We start from the raw sequence: 26,199 nt of genomic DNA on the forward strand, positions 1-26,199 counted from the left end.
AGCTTGTCCATTAGTTTGGGGGTGGTAAGGTGTGGAAATTCTGTGCACTACCCCATACTTCTTGAGCAAAGCCTGCATAGATCTGTTGCAAAAATGGGTTCCTTGATCACTAACAATGGCTCTGGGTACTCCAAACCTGCAAAATAGGTGAGATCTAACAAAATCCACTACGACCCGAGCATCATTAGTTCTGGTGGGTTTGGCTTCCACCCATTTTGAAACATAATCAACAGCTAAAAGAATGTAGGAAAAACCAAAAGAAACAGGAAAGGGACCCATGAAATCAATACCCCAGACATCAAACACCTCACAGAATAGCATGGGCTGCTGAGGCATCTGCTGTCTCCATGTAAGGGATCCTCCTGCTCGCTGGCACTGCTCACAAGTGCTACAAATCTTCCACGCGTCTCTGAAGATCGTGGGCCAGTAGAAACCACAGTCAAGCACCTTGCGAGCTGTCCTCTGAATGCCTAGATGGCCACCTGGTGGGGAAGAATGACAAAACTGCAGGACCGAATCAATCTCATGATCTGGTATACATCTCCTAATCACCTGGTCACTGCAAAACTTCCACAAATAGGGGTCATCCCAAATATAATGCTTAGCATCACTCTTAATTTTATCAATTTGAGCTCGTGATGCTAAGGGAGGAAAAACAGAAGCAACTAAAAAATTAACAATGTTTGCAAACCAAGGGGTAGAAGAAGTAGAAACAAAAGAAATAATAAACAAATTTTCATCAGGAAAATTATCCTGGATGGGCAAGATGTCAGCACTATCCTCAGGTCTTTCAATTCTGCTTAGATGGTCTGCCACCAAATTTTGAGCTCCACTCCTGTCCCGGATATCCAAGTCAAACTCCTGGAGCCAAAGCATCCACCTGATCAATCTAGGCTTTGACTCAGCCTTTTTCAGCAGGTACTTTAGAGCTGCATGGTCAGTATAGATAATAACACGAGAACCAAGCAAATACGATCTAAATTTATCAAGAGCAAAAACAATGGCAAGAAGCTCTTTCTCTGTGGTAGTGTAGTTTGCTTGGGCAGCATCCAAAGTCCTGGAAGCATAATATATCACTCGAGGCAACCTATCAACTCTCTGTGCTAGGACAGCTCCCAATGCATAATTGGATGCATCACACATCAGCTCAAATGGGACTGTCCAATCAGGTGCCTGAATGATTGGAGTGGTGGTCAGTGCTTCCTTGAGGCAGTCAAATGCCTGTTTACACCTGTCATCAAAAACAAAATCAACCTTCTTCTGTAGTAGATTGGATAGTGGAAGGGCCTTCTTGCTGAAGTCTTTAATGAAGCGCCTGTAGAAACCTGCATGGCCAAGAAAAGATCGCACCTCTCGCACGCAAGAGGGGTAAGGCAATTGTGAAATAACAGATATCTTTGCAGGATCTACCTCAATGCCCCTACTAGAGATGATATGCCCTAAAACCAGACCCTGCTCAACCATGAAATGACATTTCTCAAAATTAAGAACAAGGTTAGTCTCAATGCATCTATTCAAAACTTTATCCAGATGATAAATCATGATTTGATATGTATCTTTTCCTTTAATTTAGCTATTTTACATTCCATCCATGGCTAATTATAGGATTTAGATAGATATGTGTGTTGTTGGGCCTAATTGGATAGTTGGGAATTATTATTCTAAATTTTGCTGTTTTTGGGCTGATGAACATGTCTCGGTTTTCAGGCCATAACTTGGGCTGTGGTGATCCAAATGGAGCAAACTTGGTGGCCCTGGAAAGCTGAGACAAAGACCTAAAACTTTGCAGAAGGCTCCGTTGGCAACTTCGATCATCTAGAAGGCCAAATTCGGTGATCAATAATCGGTGCGGAAAAGAATATGGAATCCAACTCATCCCACCAACAACACCAAATCATCCCACCACCTACACAACTCATCCCATTTCGTTTTGTCTACACTTTTTCCCATTATTTTACAGTTTTTATGTGTTGTATGAAGGCTATAAATAGGCCTTCATTTCTCCATTGCAAGATGTCCCAAACACCTTCAAATAAGTTACTCTTGGGTGTTCTTCTACCTCCCTTTCTTCTTCTTCTTCTCAATTTCTTCTTAGTCTTTCTTGTTATTTAATGTTATAATGTCTTTTAATTTTATGGATAGCTAAGTTTCTAATTCAGCTTGTGGTAATAAGTTCTAATGGATTTTGAGGTTTGAAGAAAATTTTGTGTATCCTCAACTCTTAATAATTGAATTTACCTTTATCTTTCTATCTTGTTTATGCTTATATAATTGAATTTGAATTGATCACTTAAATTCATTACATAAGATGTTCTCATTAACTCCTTGAACTAAGACCTATGTGATGCTTACTTACATTGGACTTAAGAAGGAATGCAAGACCAAGAATTATGTGACACTTGTTTACATTAATTTTGAGAAAGACAAAGGAACATTCATGGACTTAATTGATTGACTCATTAATTGTTTGCCGATTCAAGGACTTAGAGTTTAACTAGGGATTAAATGTGAATGAATAATTCTAACCTTGTTAACTCAAATCATGTTTGCTTAAACATTTGAAGAATCTCCTAAATTAATTGACGCTTGATTGATTAACTTTGGGACAAGCAAGATTTGATTAATTAAATTCTCCAATGGATGGCTTGTTGGATTCTTGGACTTAGAGACCAAATAGGGATTAAATTTGGACGCTTGATCCTAACCTAATGGACTCAAATGATGTTCGCTTGAACTTTGGAAAGAATCTATTTAAGTTTTGTTGGTGCTTAACTAATTGAACTTAAATGCAAGAAATTAATTATTATTTGAGATTGAGATTTTGAACCAAGGATAAATCCAAAGAACGAAAATCCACAAGTTGAAGTTTTTATCATCTAAGTTTATTATTCAACTTCTTGTTCTAAAAATTATATCAAACTCCAAACCCCCCCTTTTCCAAAATTTTGTTAATATTGCTAATATAATAAAAAGAATTTCCTTTGATCCTCGAGAGACGACTTTAGGGCACTACTGTGCTACAAGTTTAAACTCATTTTATTTTGTGTTTGATAGAGGCTTCGACAACCTCTCGTCAAATTGGCGCCGTTGCCGGGGATTAAAGGTGTCATTTTGTTATATTAGATATCTTTCATTTTATTTTATTTTCATTTTCTCTTTGTATTTTTGTATAGTGTATGACAAGATCTTCTACTAGTCCTTTACTTGATTTGGATCCTGAAATTGAAAGAACACTAAGGATAACTAGAAGAAGACTTTTTAGAAATACTTCTAATAATCAAAACCCCCCTTTATTTTAATTTCCGTTGAGTTGTGACGGCTCATAAAAAATTTGGAGTATGGAAGTTGGTGACATAGTAGTTCGGTTCAATATTCTTGATTCGAAATGTCCATTTGAGGATCATTCTGTTTTCGGAGCCAAATTACTTTCTCATCCTGATTACATTGATTTCCTTGAATTCCTTGATTTTGTTGAAGATGAGTGTATATCTGATTTTGCACTTAATATTGATTTTCCATCTTTGATGGACACTCATCATGTTTGTTCTGATTCCATGAGATGCGCTATCTGTGTTGAAATTGAAAATGCTTTGCATCCACATTCTTTAGATACACTTGTATCCATGGATATTGAGGGCGGTTCTATTTTAATTGATACATCTAACCCCTTTAGTGAGGTGCATTCTGCACAAGCACACTTTCTTTTTGCAGGTTATTATTTTGTGCCACCACCTCCATTGAGGAAGGATCATTATCCACCACCCTTTGATGATTGGCTGTTGGAGATTTCACACCCGCCGCACCACTCCCATTGCCATCTTTCACCTGATGCTATTTCCAATGCCATCTCTGCAGTGTCTTGGCATCCACCATGACCTAGGGAGTTTTCTTTTCCTTCTCCTTCTTTACTTTTATTGCACTTGTCAAGATTTATTGATTATTCTGATTGCTTTGATCTTCTGTTTGGGCCACATTGGGACAATGTGTGATTTAAGTATGGGGGAGGAACTATTTTAGTTATATGTTTGTAGGTTTAATTGTTATTTTTGGGTCTAGGTTTTATGTTTAGTGTTCTGTAGAGCTTTGCATGTTTCTCTGTGAATTCTGGGTTTTGATTGTTTGTAGGCACTTACTTCATTCTTGGATAGGAGTTTCTTGATACTATATGGTTTGAAATCCCTATTTTTCTATGCTTGGAAATATGATTTTGAGGTTTAAGAAGTTGTTTTAATTGTGACAGATATACCCTGTGTGAGGATTTGAGCCACTCTCTGTTCTTTCTTGTGTGTTATGCCTCTTGATTGCTTGCACAGTTGCCTTGTCTTGACTCTGTTTGATACTTCTTGATTCACATGCATGTTTGGATTTGATTAAGGCATTTTGATTCTCATAAGCCTCTAGCCAAATAAGCCTACCTTGAATTAAATCCTCTGATAATCCCTGCTGAGCCTATTTTCCCTTCTTTGTTTCAAGCTCATTACAATCCTTAAGTGAAAAAAAAAAAAAAAAAAATTGATTACCTTAACCTTAGGGAGTTTTGGAGCTTTGGAATTGTTTTGGGAATAAGTTCTTGAATAAGTGTGGGGGTATGTGTATGTTTCATTGGATGATGTATTTTGGCTAGTTGATTCCTTATGCTGTACATTTTACTTCTTTACATGTTATCTTATCTCATTTAAAATTTTCGTATGTACTATTCACTATGTACTGTTTATTCAAAAAAAAAAAAAATCTAAAAAAAAAAAAAAAAAAAAAAAACAAAACAAAACAAAACAAAAACAAAAACAAAAACAAAAAAAAAAAAAAAAAAAAAAAAGTTGTTTGAGGCAAGAGAAAGAGGATTCATTATCATAAAGGTCATTAGAGGTTTTTGGGTTTGTTTCTTATGCGTAGTCTTGACTTATTCCCCATTGCTCCTCTGGTTCCTTTGGTTTGTAGTTACTTATCCCATATATTATCCTCTACCCTGTCCTTGGCCTCATTACAACCCTAAAAAGACCTTTTGATCCTTATATGCATGTTTGTCGGGTGTTGATTTTAGAGGCTTGCCAAGTCTATTTGTTGCTTGTTTTTCATGAGTGCTTTGAGAGTATACAGTTGCCTTGACACTTGAGAGATACAGTGATACAGTGCATCTTGTGAGGTTCTGTTGCTTTTGAATCACCTCTTGAGCTGATTAATTGTCTTGCCATGTTTTGAAATGCTTGGATGATTTCCATAAGTATCTGGTTTCTCTGACTCTTTGTGTGTTAGATGTTGTCTACTCCTTTTCTTTTCCCATGATTCATTAAGGATTGTGTAAATCTGTTTGTTTTCTTGTGTGTATTGTTGTCTCTGTCTCTTCCTGTTTCATCATTTTCTTTGATATCTTTGGAATTGTTCTTTGCTTTGCTTTCTTGATTTTGCCCAGGAGTGCAAAAAGCTAAGTGTGGGGGTATTTGATAAATCATGATTTGATATGTATCTTTTCCTTTAATTTAGCTATTTTACATTCCATCCATGGCTAATTATAGGATTTAGATAGATATGTGTGTTGTTGGGCCTAATTGGATAGTTGGGAATTATTATTCTAAATTTTGCTGTTTTTGGGCTGATGAACATGTCTCGGTTTTCAGGCCATAACTTGGGCTGTGGTGATCCAAATGGAGCAAACTTGGTGGCCCTGGAAAGCTGAGACAAAGACCTAAAACTTTGCAGAAGGCGCCGTTGGCAACTTCGATCATCTAGAAGGCCAAATTCGGTGATCAATAATCGGTGCGGAAAAGAATATGGAATCCAACTCATCCCACCAACAACACCAAATCATCCCACCACCTACACAACTCATCCCATTTCGTTTTGTCTACAATTTTTCCCATTATTTTACAGTTTTTATGTGTTGTATGAAGGCTATAAATAGGCCTTCATTTCTCCATTGCAAGATGTCCCAAACACCTTCAAATAAGTTACTCTTGGGTGTTCTTCTACCTCCCTTTCTTCTTCTTCTTCTCAATTTCTTCTTAGTCTTTCTTGTTATTTAATGTTATAATGTCTTTTAATTTTATGGATAGCTAAGTTTCTAATTCAGCTTGTGGTAATAAGTTCTAATGGATTTTGAGGTTTGAAGAAAATTTTGTGTATCCTCAACTCTTAATAATTGAATTTACCTTTATCTTTCTATCTTGTTTATGCTTATATAATTGAATTTGAATTGATCACTTAAATTCATTACATAAGATGTTCTCATTAACTCCTTGAACTAAGACCTATGTGATGCTTACTTACATTGGACTTAAGAAGGAATGCAAGACCAAGAATTATGTGACACTTGTTTACATTAATTTTGAGAAAGACAAAGGAACATTCATGGACTTAATTGATTGACTCATTAATTGTTTGCCGATTCAAGGACTTAGAGTTTAACTAGGGATTAAATGTGAATGAATAATTCTAACCTTGTTAACTCAAATCATGTTTGCTTAAACATTTGAAGAATCTCCTAAATTAATTGACGCTTGATTGATTAACTTTGGGACAAGCAAGATTTGATTAATTAAATTCTCCAATGGATGGCTTGTTGGATTCTTGGACTTAGAGACCAAATAGGGATTAAATTTGGACGCTTGATCCTAACCTAATGGACTCAAATGATGTTCGCTTGAACTTTGGAAAGAATCTATTTAAGTTTTGTTGGTGCTTAACTAATTGAACTTAAATGCAAGAAATTAATTATTATTTGAGATTGAGATTTTGAACCAAGGATAAATCCAAAGAACGAAAATCCACAAGTTGAAGTTTTTATCATCTAAGTTTATTATTCAACTTCTTGTTCTAAAAATTATATCAAACTCCAAACCCCCCCTTTTCCAAAATTTTGTTAATATTGCTAATATAATAAAAAGAATTTCCTTTGATCCTCGAGAGACGACTTTAGGGCACTACTGTGCTACAAGTTTAAACTCATTTTATTTTGTGTTTGATAGAGGCTTCGACAACCTCTCGTCACCAGACTATCCAAACATGTATCAAAAGAGGATCCATACACAGTGAAATCATCCATAAACACCTCTATGCAATTTTCAAGAAAATCAGAAAAGATACTAAGCATGCACCACTGGAAGGTACCAGGGGCATTGCATAGGCCAAAGGGCATCCTCCTATAGGCAAAAGTGCCAAAGGGGCAGGTGAATGTGGTTTTCTCTTGATCCTCAGGAGCAATGTGGATTTGAAAGTAACCAGAGAACCCATCAAGAAAACAATAATGAGATTTACCTGATAGACGCTCAAGCATCTGATCAATGAAGGGCAGAGGAAAATGATCCTTCCTTGTTGCTTGGTTGAGCCTCCGGTAGTCAATACAAACCCTCCAACTATTTTGGACTCTGGTGGGTATGAGCTCATCCTTCTCATTCTTAACAACAATGAGGCCTGTCTTCTTGGGAACCACCTGGACCGGACTCACCCACTGACTATCTGAAATGGGATAGATAATCCCAGCCTGTAGAAGCTTGGTGACCTCTTTCTTCACAACGTCCATAATCACTGGGTTAAGTCTTCTCTGAGGTTGTCTTACTGGTTTTGCTCCATCCTCCAATAATATCCTGTGCATGCATGTGGATGGGCTAATGCCAGAAATGTCTGCCAAGGTCCAACCAATTGATTTCTTATGCTTCTTTAGAACCTGCAACAATTTGTCCTCTTGAATAGCATCAAGGGAGGTGGAAATGATTACTGGCAACTTCTCATTATCTTCTAAGTAAGCATACTTGAGATTCTCTGGAAGAGGCTTCAGTTCTGGTGTGGGTGCTGGTTGAACATTAGAAGAAACCAAAGAAGGGGAAAGGGGTTCCACAACCTGTACCTCAACCTGCAAGTCAGATTCTTTTGTACTTCCTGCAACATGGTTAGGGCATTCTGACTGTATAAAATCAAGAGCAAGAGGTACAACACCTAAAGTGTTAAATTCAGATGCATCATAATTAGTTTCACATTCAGATTCATATTCAGATTCAGATTCAAACTCAGAATCAATGTATGAAAGACAATTATACAAATCAAGTGAAGGTGAATGCTTTTTAGCATGAGAAAAAAAATGCTCATCAACTAGATCATCAATCAATTCAGCACGAAAAGCAGAATGAGCTTCAGAAGGAAATTTCATGGCATCCAAAATATTAAAATGAACAACAATATCACCAAATTCCATAGACAAGGTGCCAGCATAAACATCAATCTTGGTCCGGGCTGTTTTTAAAAATGGTCTACCCAAAATGATTGGGGCAGAACCATGGGAAAATCCATCTTCCATATTAAGCACATAAAAATCAGCAGGAAAAATTAATTCACCAACCCGAACTAAGACATCCTCTATTAAACCTGTGGGGTGGGCAACACTCCTATTGGCCAACTGAATGACCACACCCGTAGGTTTCAAAGTACCAAGAGACAAAGAATTGAAAATAGACAGAGGCATGACATTAATTGAAGCTCCTAAATCAAGCATGGCATTTTCAAACTTATTGTTACCAATAATGCAAGGTACACAAAATGTACCTGGATCCTTACACTTTTCAGGAATGTGTGGAACAGATTTACCTATGAGTGCTGAGACATTCCTGCCCATGCTGATTCGCTCATTTCCCTTCAACTTCCTCTTGTGAGTGCACAGCTCCTTCAAGAATTTTGCATATCTGGGAATTTGCTTGATGGCATCCAGTAGAGGTATGTTCACCTCCACCTTCCTGAAGGTTTCTAATATCTCCTTGTCCACCTCTTCCATTTTTTTGCTTGGAATTAATTTTGGTGGAAATGGAAGAGGGATAGGAGGCTGATGTAGATCATCACTACGTGCACTACCTGCATGAAAATTTTTGCTACTACCTGTAGAATCCTCTTTCTCAAGTGTAGGCTTAGGTGGAGGTACAACAGTTGTAGGAGGTGCTGGAATGTCAATTTGTTTGCCAGACCTCAAGGTGATGGCACTCACATTCTTCGGATTTTGCACAGTTTGTGAAGGTAGCTTGTCTGAATTTTGGGACTGTGATTGATTAAGCTGAGTGGCCATCTGACCCATCTGATTTGTCAAACTTTGTATGGAAGTTCTGGTCTCTTGTTGGAACTGCATGTTTTGAATAGTCATCTACCTCACTAACTCCTCCAATGTAGGTTCAGAAGTAGAAGGTTGAAGAGCTGGTGGTGCAGGAGCTTCATGTTGTCTTTGTTGTTGTTGTTGGATAGGAGGAGGCACATATCTGCTAGGACCAACATTGTTTTGGAAGGGAGGGGATGGCTGTTGTTGTTGCTGCTGCTGCTGGTTAGACCATCTGAGATTAGGATGATTTCTCCAACCTGGATTGTACCTATTGTTGGAGAGGTCATAACTCTGCTGCTGTTGTTGTTGCGCTGGTCTGTTATTATAGATATTTGCAGCATAGGCTTGTGGGGCATCAGGACCTATAGAAGAGTCTTGCAAGGAGGGACAAGCATCAGTTAGATGATTAATTGAAGTGCAGATGCCACATACCTTTGCTGGTGTTGGAGCTTCTTTTTGATTTGTAGCCAGTTGTGAAACCAAGGTGGTGAGAGCATCAATCTTACTCTCTAGCTTTTTATGTTCAATGGAGTCTGAGGCTACCACATCATGCACACCTCTCACGACAATGGCATCACTCCTCATATTGAATTGTTGTGAGTTTGACGCCATTTTTTCAATCAACCCTCTAGCAGAAGCAGGTGTCATATCTCCTAAGGCTCCTCCACTAGCTGCATCAATCATGCTTCTATCCATTATGTTCAATCCTTCATAGAAATACTGTAATAATAGCTGTTCAGAAATCTGATGGTGAGGACAGCTAGCACATAGCCTCTTGAATCTTTCCCAGTACTCGTATAAGCTCTCCCCCATGAGTTGCCGGGGACCATCGGTTTCTGTAAAAGGCCGTGTGTTTATGTGTATTTGTTATTGTGATGTTCTGTTTTGTGTTTTGTGTTTTATGTTTTAGAGTCTTTGTCAATTTTTGTGTGTTTTGTTTTAGTGTATTAATGTGAATATGAATAATGTCGAATATTAGAATTTTCTAATTAATTGTGATTTTTGGTTTTGACAACTAGATTTATCATTTTACCTCAAATTTTGTGTGGTAGTAGCTAATGATACTGGTGCATTAGTTTTGTTGTTTTATAAGTTTTCATAAAAATCCCTTTTTGTTCACTATTACTATAGTGGTACATGTAGTGCATGACTAGGAACAATCCACAGACTTTGCATCCATTTGATCCTGAGATTGATAGGACATTCCATAGATTAACTAGAGAGCATATCATTCCATCTTTAGATAGTGATAGTGATACTCATAGTGTTAGTGATAGTGTAAGTGTTGCATTTGAACTTCATTCAAGTCAACAACAAAACATGGCTGACCAACCTGGACCTCGAGAGAGAACACTTAGGGAAATGGCTGCACCTGATTTTACTTATGAGAGTTTATGCATTCAATACCCTGAGGAAGATGTTCCTTTTGTGCTTAAAACTGGACTAATCCATTTGCTGCCTAAGTTTCATGGTCGTGCAGGTGAAGACGCACATAAGCATCTTAAGGAGTTCCATATAGTTTGTTCCACCATGAGGCCACCAAATAAAAACAATTAAATGTAGTACTAGGAAGTTGTCCTAGGTCGTCTCTCAAGGACCATTTTTCTCTGTCAAAGGCTTAAACACACGAAGTGGGGGGGGGAATTTTGGTTGTTTAAATTTTAAGTTTATAACACAATAAAATACAGATAACACAATAAGTAAAATAGATTGGCTCCTTGTTCGGATTGTAACTCTCTTATCCTAGATTTACAATAAGATTGCTCTATTAACTACTTAATCCTTGTTCCATCCGAGTTAACCAACTAAGCAAAGATTAACTCAAGATTTCCCTCCACGAATTAAGAAAACGTATACAACATCAACCTCTTCACAGATTAAGCAACTGTGTCATTAAGCATAGCCCATTAAGCATGGACATACTAATATAGAGGTTGAATGAAGAAGAACAAAGTAGAACAGAGACACACAAACATACCCAACCTCAAACAGAGATTACAATCCATAACAAGAAGCCAACCCAATGGTTTTAGCCTTCCATTAAATTTGAACTAGAAATGAAAATGCAAGGAAAATGAAAATGCATTAAATCAAGTTAAAGAGTACTACAATCTAGCCTTCCATGGAGGAGGCAAAGAACAGAATTAAAATGCATACAAAAGGAAAGGACAATAAAACATAAACTACAACTACAACAGAGAAAATAAACTCAAAGAAAACAAAGAGAAGGGAGGAAGAAGAACACCCAAGAGTAACTTATTTGAAGGTGTATTCAGGGATGTCTTACAATGGAGAAGTGAAGGCCTATTTATAGCCTTCATCTAACACAAAAGAAATATAAAATAATGGGAAAAAGCTAAGACAAAACGAAATGGGATGAGTTGGTGTTGTTGGTGGGATGAGTTGGATGCCATTTCCGCACCGATTTTTGACCACCGAAATTGTCCTTCTAGATGAACGAATTTGAACACGGTTCCTTCTGCAAAGTTCTAGGTCTTTGTCTCAGATTTCCAGGGCCACAGAGTTTTCACCATTTGGATCACTACAGCCCAAGTTATGCCCTGAAGACCGAGACATGTTCATCAGCCCAAAAACAGCGAAAATTTAGAATAATAATTCCCAACTATCCAATTTGGCCCAACAACACACATATCTATCTAAATCCTATAATTAACCATGAATGGAATGTAAAATAGCTAAATTGAAGGATAAGATACATATCAAATTATGACTTATCAAATACCCCCACACTTAGCTTTTTGCACTCCTGGGCAAAATCAAGAAAGCAAAGCAAAGAACAATTCCAAATATATCAAAGAAAGTGACGAAACAGGAAGAAACAGAGACAACAATACACACAAGAAAACAAACAGGTTTACATAATCCTCAATGAATCTTGGGAAAAGGAAAGAAGTAGACAACATCCAACATATAAAGAGTCAGAGAAACCAGATACTTATGGAAATCATCCAAGCATTTCAAAACATGGCAAGACAATCAATCAGCTCAAGAGGTGATTCAAAAGCAACAGAACCTCACAAGATGCACTGTATCACTGTATCTCTCAAGTGTCTAGGCAACTGTATACTCTCAAAGCACTCATGAAAAACAAGCAACAGATAGACTTGGCAAGCCTCTAAAATCAACACCCAATAAACATGCACATAAGGATCAAAAGGTCTTTTTAGGGTTGTAATGAGGCCAAGGACAGGGTAGAGGAAAACATATGGGATAAGTAACTACAAACCAGAGGAACTAGAGGAGCAATGGGGAATAAGTCAAGAATGTGCACAAGAAACAAACCCAGAAACCTCTAATGACCTCTATGATGATCAATCCTCTTTCTCTTGCCTCAAACAACTTCTCTCTCTTTTTTTTTTTTTTTTTTTTTAACGAAAATTACATCGTGAACAGTACACACGAATTTTGAAATGAGAAAAGATAACATGCAGAGAAGTAAAATGTACAGCATAAGGAATCAACTAGTCAATATATATCATCCAATGAAACATACACACACCCCCACACTTATTCAAGAACTTATTCCCAAAACAATTCCAAAGCTCCAAAACTCCCTAAGGTTAAGGTAATCATGGTTTTTCGCTTAAGGCTTGTAATGAGTTTCAAACAAAAGAAGGGGAAATAGGCTCAGCAGGGGTTATCAGAGGAGATAATTCAGGGTAAGCTTATTTGGCCAGAGGCTTATAAGAACAAAAATGCCTTAATCATATCCAAACATGCATGTGAATCAAGAAGTATCAAAAAGAGTCAAGACAAGGCAACTGTGCAGGGAATCAAGAGGCATAACACACAAGTAAGAACAGAGAGTGGCTCAAATCCTCACACAGGGTATATTTGTCACAGTTAAAACAACCTCTCAAACCTCAAAATCATCTTTCCAAGTAGAGAAAAACAGGGATTTCAAACCATATAGTATCAAGAAACTCCTATCCAAGAATGAAGTCAGTGCCTACAAACAATCAAAACCCAGAAATCACAGAGAAACATGCAAAGCTGTACAGAACACCTAAACATAAAACCTAAAATAACAAATAAACCCTAAAAACATGTAATCAAGCTAAAACCGTCCCCCCCACACTTAAATCACACATTGTCCCAATGTGGCCCAAACAGAAGATCAGAGCAATCAGGACAATCAATAAATCTGGACAAGTGCAATAAAAGTAAAGAAGGAGAAGGGAAAAGAAAACTCCCTAAGTCATGGTGGAAGAGAAGTGGGGTCGAGCAGAGACATCTCCTCTACAACTGCATTCAACAGGGAAGGATTGCTGAGGAAAGGTTTCAGACGGTGCCCGTTAACTTTGAAGCTCTTGTCTTTGGATTCACTTTTGATCTCAACTGTACCATAAGGAAAAACATTAGTAACAACAAAAGGTCCAATCCACTTAGAACGCAACTTACCACCCATGAGACCAAGCCTTGAATTATACAGTAAAACTTTCTGCCCAACCGTGAAGTCCTTTCTAGCTATCAAACTATCATGGAACTTCTTGGTTTTCTCCTTGTAGAACTTAGAGTTCTCATAGGCTTCCAGGCGGATCTCATCCAGCTCACTCAGTTGCAACTTTCTTTCCTCACCAGCCTGATCAATAGAGAAGTTGCAGGTCTTCACAGCCCAGTAGGCCCGATGCTCAATCTCAACAGGTAAATGACATGCCTTGCCAAAGACAACCCGATAAAAAGACATCCCTATAGGTGCTTTGTAGGCAGTCCTATGTGCCCAAAGAGCATCATCCAACCTGTTACTCCAATCTTTTCTGTTGGGCTGTACAATCTTCTCTATGATTCTCTTGATCTCCCTATTTGAAATCTCAGCTTGTCCATTAGTTTGGGGGTGGTAAGGTGTGGAAATTCTGTGCACTACCCCATACTTCTTGAGCAAAGCCTGCATAGATCTGTTGCAAAAATGGATTCCTTGATCACTAACAATGGCTCTGGGTACTCCAAACCTGCAAAATAGGTGAGATCTAACAAAATCCACTACGACCCGAGCATCATTAGTTCTGGTGGGTTTGGCTTCCACCCATTTTGAAACATAATCAACAGCTAAAAGAATGTAGGAAAAACCAAAAGAAACAGGAAAGGGACCCATGAAATCAATACCCCAGACATCAAACACCTCACAGAATAGCATGGGCTGCTGAGGCATCTGCTGTCTCCATGTAAGGGATCCTCCTGCTCGCTGGCACTGCTCACAAGTGCTACAAATCTTCCACGCGTCTCTGAAGATCGTGGGCCAGTAGAAACCACAGTCAAGCACCTTGCGAGCTGTCCTCTGAATGCCTAGATGGCCACCTGGTGGGGAAGAATGACAAAACTGCAGGACCGAATCAATCTCATGATCTGGTATACATCTCCTAATCACCTGGTCACTGCAAAACTTCCACAAATAGGGGTCATCCCAAATATAATGCTTAGCATCACTCTTAATTTTATCAATTTGAGCTCGTGATGCTAAGGGAGGAAAAACAGAAGCAACTAAAAAATTAACAATGTTTGCAAACCAAGGGGTAGAAGAAGCAGAAACAAAAGAAATAATAAAAAAATTTTCATCAGGAAAATTATCCTGGATGGGCAAGATGTCAGCACTATCCTCAGGTCTTTCAATTCTGCTTAGATGGTCTGCCACCAAATTTTGAGCTCCACTCCTGTCCTGGATATCCATGTCAAACTCCTGGAGCCAAAGCATCCACCTGATCAATCTAGGCTTTGACTCAGCCTTTTTCAGCAGGTACTTTAGAGCTGCATGGTCAGTATAGATAATAACACAAGAACCAAGCAAATACGATCTAAATTTATCAAGAGCAAAAACAATGGCAAGAAGCTCTTTCTCTGTGGTAGTGTAGTTTGCTTGGGCAGCATCCAAAGTCCTGGAAGCATAATATATCACTCGAGGCAACCTATCAACTCTCTGTGCTAGGACAGCTCCCAATGCATAATTGGATGCATCACACATCAGCTCAAATGGGACTGTCCAATCAGGTGCCTGAATGATTGGAGTGGTGGTCAGTGCTTCCTTGAGGCAGTCAAATGCCTGTTTACACCTGTCATCAAAAACAAAATCAACCTTCTTCTGTAGTAGATTGGATAGTGGAAGGGCCTTCTTGCTGAAGTCTTTAATGAAGCGCCTGTAGAAACCTGCATGGCCAAGAAAAGATCGCACCTCTCGCACGCAAGAGGGGTAAGGCAATTGTGAAATAACAGATATCTTTGCAGGATCTACCTCAATGCCCCTACTAGAGATGATATGCCCTAAAACCAGACCCTGCTCAACCATGAAATGACATTTCTCAAAATTAAGAACAAGGTTAGTCTCAATGCATCTATTCAAAACTTTATCCAGACTATCCAAACATGTATCAAAAGAGGATCCATACACAGTGAAATCATCCATAAACACCTCTATGCAATTTTCAAGAAAATCAGAAAAGATACTAAGCATGCACCGCTGGAAGGTACCAGGGGCATTGCATAGGCCAAAGGGCATCCTCCTATAGGCAAAAGTGCCAAAGGGGCAGGTGAATGTGGTTTTCTCTTGATCCTCAGGAGCAATGTGGATTTGAAAGTAACCAGAGAACCCATCAAGAAAACAATAATGAGATTTACCTGATAGACGCTCAAGCATCTGATCAATGAAGGGCAGAGGAAAATGATCCTTCCTTGTTGCTTGGTTGAGCCTCCGGTAGTCAATACAAACCCTCCAACTATTTTGGACTCTGGTGGGTATGAGCTCATCCTTCTCATTCTTAACAACAATGAGGCCTGTCTTCTTGGGAACCACCTGGACCGGACTCACCCACTGACTATCTGAAATGGGATAGATAATCCCAGCCTGTAGAAGCTTGGTGACCTCTTTCTTCACAACGTCCATAATCACTGGGTTAAGTCTTCTCTGAGGTTGTCTTACTGGTTTTGCTCCATCCTCCAATAATATCCTGTGCATGCATGTGGATGGGCTAATGCCAGAAATGTCTGCCAAGGTCCAACCAATTGATTTCTTATGCTTCTTTAGAACCTGCAACAATTTGTCCTCTTGAACAGCATCAAGGGAGGTGGAAATGATTACTGGCAACTTCTCATTATCTTCTAAGTAAGCATACTTGAGATTCTCTGGAAGAGGCTTCAGTTCTGGTGTGGGTGCTGGTTGAACATTAGAAGAAACCAAAGAAGGGGAAAGGGGTTCCACAACCTGTACCTCAACCTGCAAGTCAGATTCTTTTGTACTTCCTGCAACATGGTTAGGGCATTCTGACTGTATAAAATCAAGAGCAAGAGGTACAACACCTAAAGTGTTAAATTCAGATGCATCATAATTAGTTTCACATTCAGATTCATATTCAGATTCAGATTCAAACTCAGAATCAATGTATGAAAGACAATTATACAAATCAAGTGAAGGTGAATGCTTTTTAGCATGAGAAAAAAAATGCTCATCAACTAGATCATCAATCAATTCAGCACGAAAAGCAGAATGAGCTTCAGAAGGAAATTTCATGGCATCCAAAATATTAAAATGAACAACAATATCACCAAATTCCATAGACAAGGTGCCAGCATAAACATCAATCTTGGTCCGGGCTGTTTTTAAAAATGGTCTACCCAAAATGATTGGGGCAGAACCATGGGAAAATCCATCTTCCATATTAAGCACATAAAAATCAGCAGGAAAAATTAATTCACCAACCCGAACTAAGACATCCTCTATTAAACCTGTGGGGTGGGCAACACTCCTATTGGCCAACTGAATGACCACACCCGTAGGTTGCAAAGTACCAAGAGACAAAGAATTGAAAATAGACAGAGGCATGACATTAATTGAAGCTCCTAAATCAAGCATGGCATTTTCAAACTTATTGTTACCAATAATGCAAGGTACACAAAATGTACCTGGATCCTTACACTTTTTAGGAATGTGTGGAACAGATTTACCTATGAGTGCTGAGACATTCCTGCCCATGCTGATTCGCTCATTTCGCTTCAACTTCCTCTTGTGAGTGCACAGCTCCTTCAAGAATTTTGCATATCTGGGAATTTGCTTGATGGCATCCAGTAGAGGTATGTTCACCTCCACCTTCCTAAAGGTTTCTAATATCTCCTTGTCCACCTCTTCCATTTTTTTGCTTGGAATTAATTTTGGTGGAAATGGAAGAGGGATAGGAGGCTGATGTAGATCATCACTACGTGCACTACCTGCATGAAAATTTTTGCTACTACCTGTAGAATCCTCTTTCTCAAGTGTAGGCTTAGGTGGAGGTACAACAGTTGTAGGAGGTGCTGGAATGTCAATTTGTTTGCCAGACCTCAAGGTGATGGCACTCACATTCTTCAGATTTTGCACAGTTTGTGAAGGTAGCTTGTCTGAATTTTGGGACTGTGATTGATTAAGCTGAGTGGCCATCTGACCCATCTGATTTGTCAAACTTTGTATGGAAGTTCTGGTCTCTTGTTGGAACTGCATGTTTTGAATAGTCATCTGCCTCACTAACTCCTCCAATGTAGGTTCAGAAGTAGAAGGTTGAAGAGCTGGTGGTGCAGGAGCTTCATGTTGTCTTTGTTGTTGTTGTTGGATAGGAGGAGGCACATATCTGCTAGGACCAACATTGTTTTGGAAGGGAGGGGATGGCTGTTGTTGTTGCTGCTGCTGCTGGTTAGACCATCTGAGATTAGGATGATTTCTCCAACCTGGATTGTACCTATTGTTGGAGAGGTCATAACTCTGCTGCTGTTGTTGTTGCGCTGGTCTGTTATTATAGGTATTTGCAGCATAGGCTTGTGGGGCATCAGGACCTATAGAAGAGTCTTGCAAGGAGGGACAAGCATCAGTTAGATGATTAATTGAAGTGCAGATGCCACATACCTTTGCTGGTGTTGGAGCTTCTTTTTGATTTGTAGCCAGTTGTGAAACCAAGGTGGTGAGAGCATCAATCTTACTCTCTAGCTTTTTATGTTCAATGGAGTCTGAGGCTACCACATCATGCACACCTCTCACGACAATGGCATCACTCCTCATATTGAATTGTTGTGAGTTTGACGCCATTTTTTCAATCAACCCTCTAGCAGAAGCAGGTGTCATATCTCCTAAGGCTCCTCCACTAGCTGCATCAATCATGCTTCTATCCATTATGTTCAATCCTTCATAGAAATACTGTAATAATAGCTGTTCAGAAATCTGATGGTGAGGACAGCTAGCACATAGCCTCTTGAATCTTTCCCAGTACTCGTATAAGCTCTCCCCCATGAGTTGCCGGGGACCATCAGTTTCTGTAAAAGGCCGTGTGTTTATGTGTATTTGTTATTGTGATGTTCTGTTTTGTGCTTTGTGTTTTATGTTTTAGAGTCTTTGTCAATTTTTGTGTGTTTTGTTTTAGTGTATTAATGTGAATATGAATAATGTCAAATATTAGAATTTTCTAATTAATTGTGATTTTTGGTTTTGACAACTAGATTTATCATTTTACCTCAAATTTTGTGTGGTAGTAGCTAATGATACTGGTGCATTAGTTTTGTTGTTTTATAAGTTTTCATAAAAATCCCTTTTTGTTCACTGTTACTATAGTGGTACATGTAGTGCATGACTAGGAACAATCCACAGACTTTGCATCCATTTGATCCTGAGATTGATAGGACATTCCATAGATTAACTAGAGAGCATATCATTCCATCTTTAGATAGTGATAGTGATACTCATAGTGTTAGTGATAGTGTAAGTGTTGCATTTGAACTTCATTCAAGTCAACAACAAAACATGGCTGACCAACCTGGACCTCGAGAGAGAACACTTAGGGAAATGGCTGCACCTGATTTTACTTATGAGAGTTTATGCATTCAATACCCTGAGGAAGATGTTCCTTTTGTGCTTAAAACTGGACTAATCCATTTGCTGCCTAAGTTTCATGGTCGTGCAGGTGAAGACGCACATAAGCATCTTAAGGAGTTCCATATAGTTTGTTCCACCATGAGGCCACCAAATAAAAACAATTAAATGTAGTACTAGGAAGTTGTCCTAGGTCGTCTCTCAAGGACCATTTTTCTCTGTCAAAGGCTTAAACACACGAAGTGGGGGGGGGGGGAATTTTGGTTGTTTAAATTTTAAGTTTATAACACAATAAAATACAGATAACACAATAAGTAAAATAGATTGGCTCCTTGTTCGGATTGTAACTCTCTTATCCTTGATTTACAATAAGATTGCTCTATTAACTACTTAATACTTGTTCCATCCGAGTTAACCAACTAAGCGAAGATTAACTCAAGATTTCCCTACACGAATTAAGAAAACGTATACAACATCAACCTCTTCACAGATTAAGCAACTATGTCATTAAGCATAGCCCATTAAGCATGGACATACTAATATAGAGGTTGAATGAAGAAGAACAAAGTAGAACAGAGACACACAAACATACCCAACCTCAAACAGAGATTACAATCCATAACAAGAAGCCAACCCAATGGTTTTAGCCTTCCATTAAATTTGAACTAGAAATGAAAATGCAAGGAAAATGAAAATGCATTAAATCAAGTTAAAGAGTACTACAATCTAAATTCAGGTGCCTGAATGATTGAAGTTGTTTTTTTTTTTCTCATGCTAAAAAGCATTCACCTTCACTTGATTTGTATAATTGTCTTTCATACATTGATTCTGAGTTTGAATCTGAATCTGAATATGAATCTGAATATGAAACTAATTATGATGCATCTGAATTTAACACTTTAGGTGTTGTACCTCTTGCTCTTGATTTTATACAGTCAGAATGCCCTAACCATGTTGCAGGAAGTACAAAAGAATCTGACTTGCAGGTTGAGGTACAGGTTGTGGAACCCCTTTCCCCTTCTTTGGTTTCTTCTAATGTTCAACCAGCACCCACACCAGAACTGAAGCCTCTTCCAGAGAATCTCAAGTATGCTTACTTAGAAGATAATGAGAAGTTGCCAGTAATCATTTCCACCTCCCTTGATGCTGTTCAAGAGGACAAATTGTTGCAGGTTCTAAAGAAGCATAAGAAAGCAATTGGTTGGACCTTGGCAGACATTTCTGGCATTAGCCCATCCACATGCATGCACAGGATATTATTGGAGGATGGAGCAAAACCAGTAAGACAACCTCAGAGAAGACTTAACCCAGTGATTATGGACGTTGTGAAGAAAGAGGTCACCAAGCTTCTACAGGCTGGGATTATCTATCCCATTTCAGATAGTCAGTGGGTGAGTCCGGTCCAGGTGGTCCCCAAGAAGACAGGCCTCACTGTTGTTAAGAATGAGAAGGATGAGCTCATACCCACCAGAGTCCAAAATAGTTGGCGGGTTTGTATTGACTACCGGAGGCTCAACCAAGCAACAAGGAAGGATCATTTTCCTCTGCCCTTCATTGATCAGATGCTTGAGCGTCTATCAGGTAAATCTCATTATTGTTTTCTTGATGGGTTCTCTGGTTACTTTCAAATCCACATTGCTCCTGAGGATCAAGAGAAAACAACATTCACCTGCCCCTTTGGCACTTTTGCCTATAGGAGGATGCCCTTTGGCCTATGCAATGCCCCTGGTACCTTCCAGCGGTGCATGCTTAGTATCTTTTCTGATTTTCTTGAAAATTGCATAGAGGTGTTTATGGATGATTTCACTGTGTATGGATCCTCTTTTGATACATGTTTGGATAGTCTGGATAAAGTTTTGAATAGATGCATTGAGACTAACCTTGTTCTTAATTTTGAGAAATGTCATTTCATGGTTGAGCAGGGTCTGGTTTTAGGGCATATCATCTCTAGTAGGGGCATTGAGGTAGATCCTGCAAAGATATCTGTTATTTCACAATTGCCTTACCCCTCTTGCGTGCGAGAGGTGCGATCTTTTCTTGGCCATGCAGGTTTCTACAGGCGCTTCATTAAAGACTTCAACAAGAAGGCCCTTCCACTATCCAATCTACTACAGAAGAAGGTTGATTTTGTTTTTGATGACAGGTGTAAACAGGCATTTGACTGCCTCAAGGAAGCACTGACCACCACTCCAATCATTCAGGCACCTGATTGGACAGTCCCATTTGAGCTGATGTGTGATGCATCCAATTATGCATTGGGAGCTGTCCTAGCACAGAGAGTTGATAGGTTGCCTCGAGTGATATATTATGCTTCCAGGACTTTGGATGCTGCCTGATAAATCATAATTTGATATGTATCTTTTCCTTCAATTTAGCTATTTTACATTCCATCTATGGTTAATTATAGGATTTAGATAGATATGTGTGTTGTTGGGCCAAATTGGAAAATTGGGAATTATTATTCTAAATTCTCGCTGTTTTTGGGCTGATGAACATGTCTCGGTTTTCAGGGCATAACTTGGGCTGTAGTGATCCAAATGGTGCAAACTCGGTGGCCCTGAAAAGCTAAGACAAAGACCTAAATATTTGCAGAAGGCGCCGTCGGCCAATTCGATCATCTAGAAGGTCTAATTCGGTGGAAAACAACTCGGTGCGGAAAAGAATAATGGAATCCAACTCATCCCACCAACTCATCCCACCAACTCTCCCATTTCGTTTTGTCTAAGCTTTTTCCATTATTTTATATTTCTTGTGTGTTATATGAAGGCTATAAATAGGCCTTCACTCTCCCATTGTAAGACATCCCAAATACACCTTCAAATAAGTTACTCTTGGGTGTTCTTCTTCCTCCCTTCTCTTTGTTTTCTTTGAGTTTATTTTCTCTGTTGTAGTTGTAGTTTATGTTTTATTGTCCTTTCCTTTTGTATGCATTTTAATTCTGTTCTTTGCCTCCTCCATGGAAGGCTAGATTGTAGTACTCTTTAACTTGATTTAATGCATTTTCATTTTCCTTGCATTTTCATTTCATTTCTATTTTAATGGAAGGCTAAAACCTTTGGGTTGGTTTCTTGTTATGGATTGTAATCTCTGTTTGAGGTTGTGTATGTTTGTATGTCTCTGTTCTACTTTGTTCTTCTTCATTTAACCTCTATATCAGTATGTCCATGCTTAATGGGCTATGCTTAATGACACAGTTGCTTAATCTGTGAAGAGGTTGATGTTGTATACGTTTGCTTAATTCGTGTAGGGAAATCTTGAGTTAATCTTCGCTTAGTTGGTTAACTCGGATAGAACAAGGATTAAGTGGTTAATAGAGCAATCTTATTGTGAACCAAGGATAAGAGAGTTACAATCCAAACAAGAAGCCAATCTATTTTACTTGTTGTGTTATCTACATTTTATTGTGTTATAAACTTAAATCTGAACAACCAAACCCCCCCCATTTGGTGTGTTTAAGCCTTTGGCAGATAAAAATGGTCCTTGAGAGACGACCTAGGACAACTTCCTAGTACTACATTTAATTGTTTTTATTTGACCGGATACGACTTCGATCAAATTTGGCGCCGTTGCCGGGGACAAATTTGATCGAAGTCGTATCCGGTCAAATAAAAACAATTAAATGTAGTACTAGGAAGTTGTCCTAGGTCGTCTCTCAAGGACCATTTTTTTCTGCCAAAGGCTTAAACACACCAAATGGGGGGGTTTGGTTGTTCAGATTTAAGTTTATAACACAATAAAATGTAGATAACACAACAAGTAAAATAGATTGGCTTCTTGTTTGGATTGTAACTCTCTTATCCTTGGTTCACAATAAGATTGCTCTATTAACCACTTAATCCTTGTTCCATCCGAGTTAACCAACTAAGCAAAGATTAACTCAAGATTTCCCTACACGAATTAAGCAAACGTATACAACATCAACCTCTTCACAGATTAAGCAACTGTGTCATTAAGCATAGCCCATTAAGCATGGACATACTGATATAGAGGTTAAATGAAGAAGAACAAAGTAGAACAGAGACATACAAACATACACAACCTCAAACAGAGATTACAATCCATAACAAGAAACCAACCCAAAGGTTTTAGCCTTCCATTAAAATAGAAATGAAATGAAAATGCAAGGAAAATGAAAATGCATTAAATCAAGTTAAAGAGTACTACAATCTAGCCTTCCATGGAGGAGGCAAAGAACAGAATTAAAATGCATACAAAAGGAAAGGACAATAAAACATAAACTACAACTACAACAGAGAAAATAAACTCAAAGAAAACAAAGAGAAGGGAGGAAGAAGAACACCCAAGAGTAACTTATTTGAAGGTGTATTTGGGATGTCTTACAATGGGAGAGTGAAGGCCTATTTATAGCCTTCATATAACACACAAGAAATATAAAATAATGGAAAAAGCTTAGACAAAACGAAATGGGAGAGTTGGTGGGATGAGTTGGTGGGATGAGTTGGATTCCATTATTCTTTTCCGCACCGAGTTGTTTTCCACCGAATTAGACCTTCTAGATGATCGAATTGGCCGACGGCGCCTTCTGCAAATATTTAGGTCTTTGTCTTAGCTTTTCAGGGCCACCGAGTTTGCACCATTTGGATCACTACAGCCCAAGTTATGCCCTGAAAACCGAGACATGTTCATCAGCCCAAAAACAGCGAGAATTTAGAATAATAATTCCCAACTTTCCAATTTGGCCCAACAACACACATATCTATCTAAATCCTATAATTAACCATAGATGGAATGTAAAATAGCTAAATTGAAGGAAAAGATACATATCAAATTATGATTTATCAAATACCCCCACACTTAGCTTTTTGCACTCCCGGGCAAAATCAAATCACGAAACAACCCAACAAGAGAAACATAAGGAAGAGAAGATTTTGTTAACCAGCACGAATCCAAGGAAAATGTAAGGAACAAATAACTTGTACACTTTCAGTCAAAGCAACCAAATATCCATGAACATCATTGAAATACCTCAAAACATGATAAGCACATCAATCAGTTCAAGAGGTGAATCAAAAGCAACCAAACCTCACAGGATCACTCAAGTGTATCTCTCAAGTGTATAGTGTATAAGGTAAATGAAATTCCGCTCAATGCACTCAAGAAAGCAAGCAACACACAAGACTTGGCAAGCCTCTACAATCAAACACTCGAAAACATATACATATTCAGATCAAAAGGACTTTTCAGGGTTGTAATGGGGCCAAGGATAAGGGAGGATAAAATATGGATGAGAAGCTGAAAGCTAAAGAGAATAGAGGAGCAATGGGGAACAAGTGAAAATACAATAAAAACACACCCAAAACCCCTAATTCTAATCCTCTTCTTGACTCCACCAAACACTTTTATTTACTATTTTTTTTTTCTTATCTTGTCTCTCTTTTTTTTTTTTTTTCATTTTTTTTTTTCGAATTTGATAATGATTTTTTTTTTTTTCTATTTTTTTTTTTTTTGCAAGAGACAAGATATTAAACATATTTACACAATAAAAAGTACAAGGAGCCAATAAAATCAACTAGCCAATTCACATGAATCCAATGAGCACACACGCCCCCACACTTGTTCCCAAAACAATTCCAAAGCTCCAAAATTCCCTAAGGTTAAGGTAATCATGGTTTTTCACTTAAGGCTAATGATGAGCTTCAAAACAAAGAAAAGGGATAAACATAGGCTCAAAGGGGCTATCAAGGGATTAAATCAAGGTAAGCTTATTTGGCTAGAGGATCAAGAACAAAATTGCCTTTATCACTTCCATACATGCATATCAATCAAGAATCATCAAAAAGAGTCAAGCCAAGGCACATGTGCAAGCAGTCAAGAGGCATAAAATTTCCAAGAAAGAATCATGAAGGCTCCAATCCTCACACAGGGTATATAAGTCACTTTCAAAACAACCTCTCAAACCTCAAGATAAACTCAACATGCCAAGAAATACAAGAATTCAGTCCATGAAATATTCGGAAACTCAAAACCAAGAGTGAAACAAGTATTTATTACCTATACAGATCCAGGAATTCACAAGGAAAACCAAAAACGTAAAAAATAACAAAAGACCAAAAGACGTAAAAAATAACAAAAGACCAAAACATGATTACTGTTAAGTGCTACTCATCGCCATAACATGATTCAAACTAACACATAACACAACACTAAAATTATTCAGATTTTTTTTTTCATTTTGTTACATCACTCCAAACTGAAATAAAACACAACTGAACACATAAACATACTGAGAATTTATTCTACCCAACACACACACACAAACTAGAATCCTAAGACAAAAAACCATTATTCCCCGGCAACGGCGCCAAATTTGATCGAAGTCGTATCCGGTCAAATAAAAACAATTAAATGTAGTACTAGGAAGTTGTCCTAGGTCGTCTCTCAAGGACCATTTTTATCTGCCAAAGGCTTAAACACACCAAATGGGGGGGGTTTGGTTGTTCAGATTTAAGTTTATAACACAATAAAATGTAGATAACACAACAAGTAAAATAGATTGGTTCTTGTTTGGATTGTAACTCTCTTATCCTTGGTTCACAATAAGATTGCTCTATTAACCACTTAATCCTTGTTCCATCCGAGTTAACCAACTAAGCGAAGATTAACTCAAGATTTCCCTACACGAATTAAGCAAACGTATACAACATCAACCTCTTCACAGATTAAGCAACTGTGTCATTAAGCATAGCCCATTAAGCATGGACATACTGATATAGAGGTTAAATGAAGAAGAACAAAGTAGAACAGAGACATACAAACATACACAACCTCAAACAGAGATTACAATCCATAACAAGAAACCAACCCAAAGGTTTTAGCCTTCCATTAAAATAGAAATGAAATGAAAATGCAAGGAAAATGAAAATGCATTAAATCAAGTTAAAGAGTACTACAATCTAGCCTTCCATGGAGGAGGCAAAGAACAGAATTAAAATGCATACAAAAGGAAAGGACAATAAAACATAAACTACAACTACAACAGAGAAAATAAACTCAAAGAAAACAAAGAGAAGGGAGGAAGAAGAACACCCAAGAGTAACTTATTTGAAGGTGTATTTGGGATGTCTTACAATGGGAGAGTGAAGGCCTATTTATAGCCTTCATATAACACACAAGAAATATAAAATAATGGAAAAAGCTTAGACAAAACGAAATGGGAGAGTTGGTGGGATGAGTTGGTGGGATGAGTTGGATTCCATTATTCTTTTCCGCACCGAGTTGTTTTCAACCGAATTAGACCTTCTAGATGATCGAATTGGCCGACGACGCCTTCTGC

General features: G+C 38.2%; 1 protein-coding gene and 1 pseudogene across 1 annotated transcript; both read right to left on the minus strand.

Annotated features, from left to right (window-relative positions):
• Positions 1-3,128: 3,128 nt before the first annotated feature.
• Positions 3,129-10,980, minus strand: LOC145953121 (uncharacterized; annotated as a pseudogene).
• A 6,078-nt stretch (positions 10,981-17,058) lies between these two features.
• LOC145953302 (uncharacterized) lies at positions 17,059-18,329 on the minus strand. The gene is made up of 2 exons (XM_083067245.1): positions 17,157-18,329; positions 17,059-17,115 (listed from the first exon to the last, which is right to left on the minus strand). Exons 1-2 carry the CDS (start codon positions 18,327-18,329, stop codon positions 17,059-17,061), a joined length of 1,230 nt encoding a protein of 409 aa, XP_082923371.1.
• Between the last annotated feature and the right edge of the window lie 7,870 nt (positions 18,330-26,199).

The sequence above is a fragment of the Cajanus cajan genome, chromosome 11 (genome assembly GCF_000230855.2).
Source record: "Cajanus cajan strain Asha chromosome 11, NIPB_CcT2T_4, whole genome shotgun sequence".
NCBI lineage: Eukaryota > Viridiplantae > Streptophyta > Magnoliopsida > Fabales > Fabaceae > Cajanus > Cajanus cajan.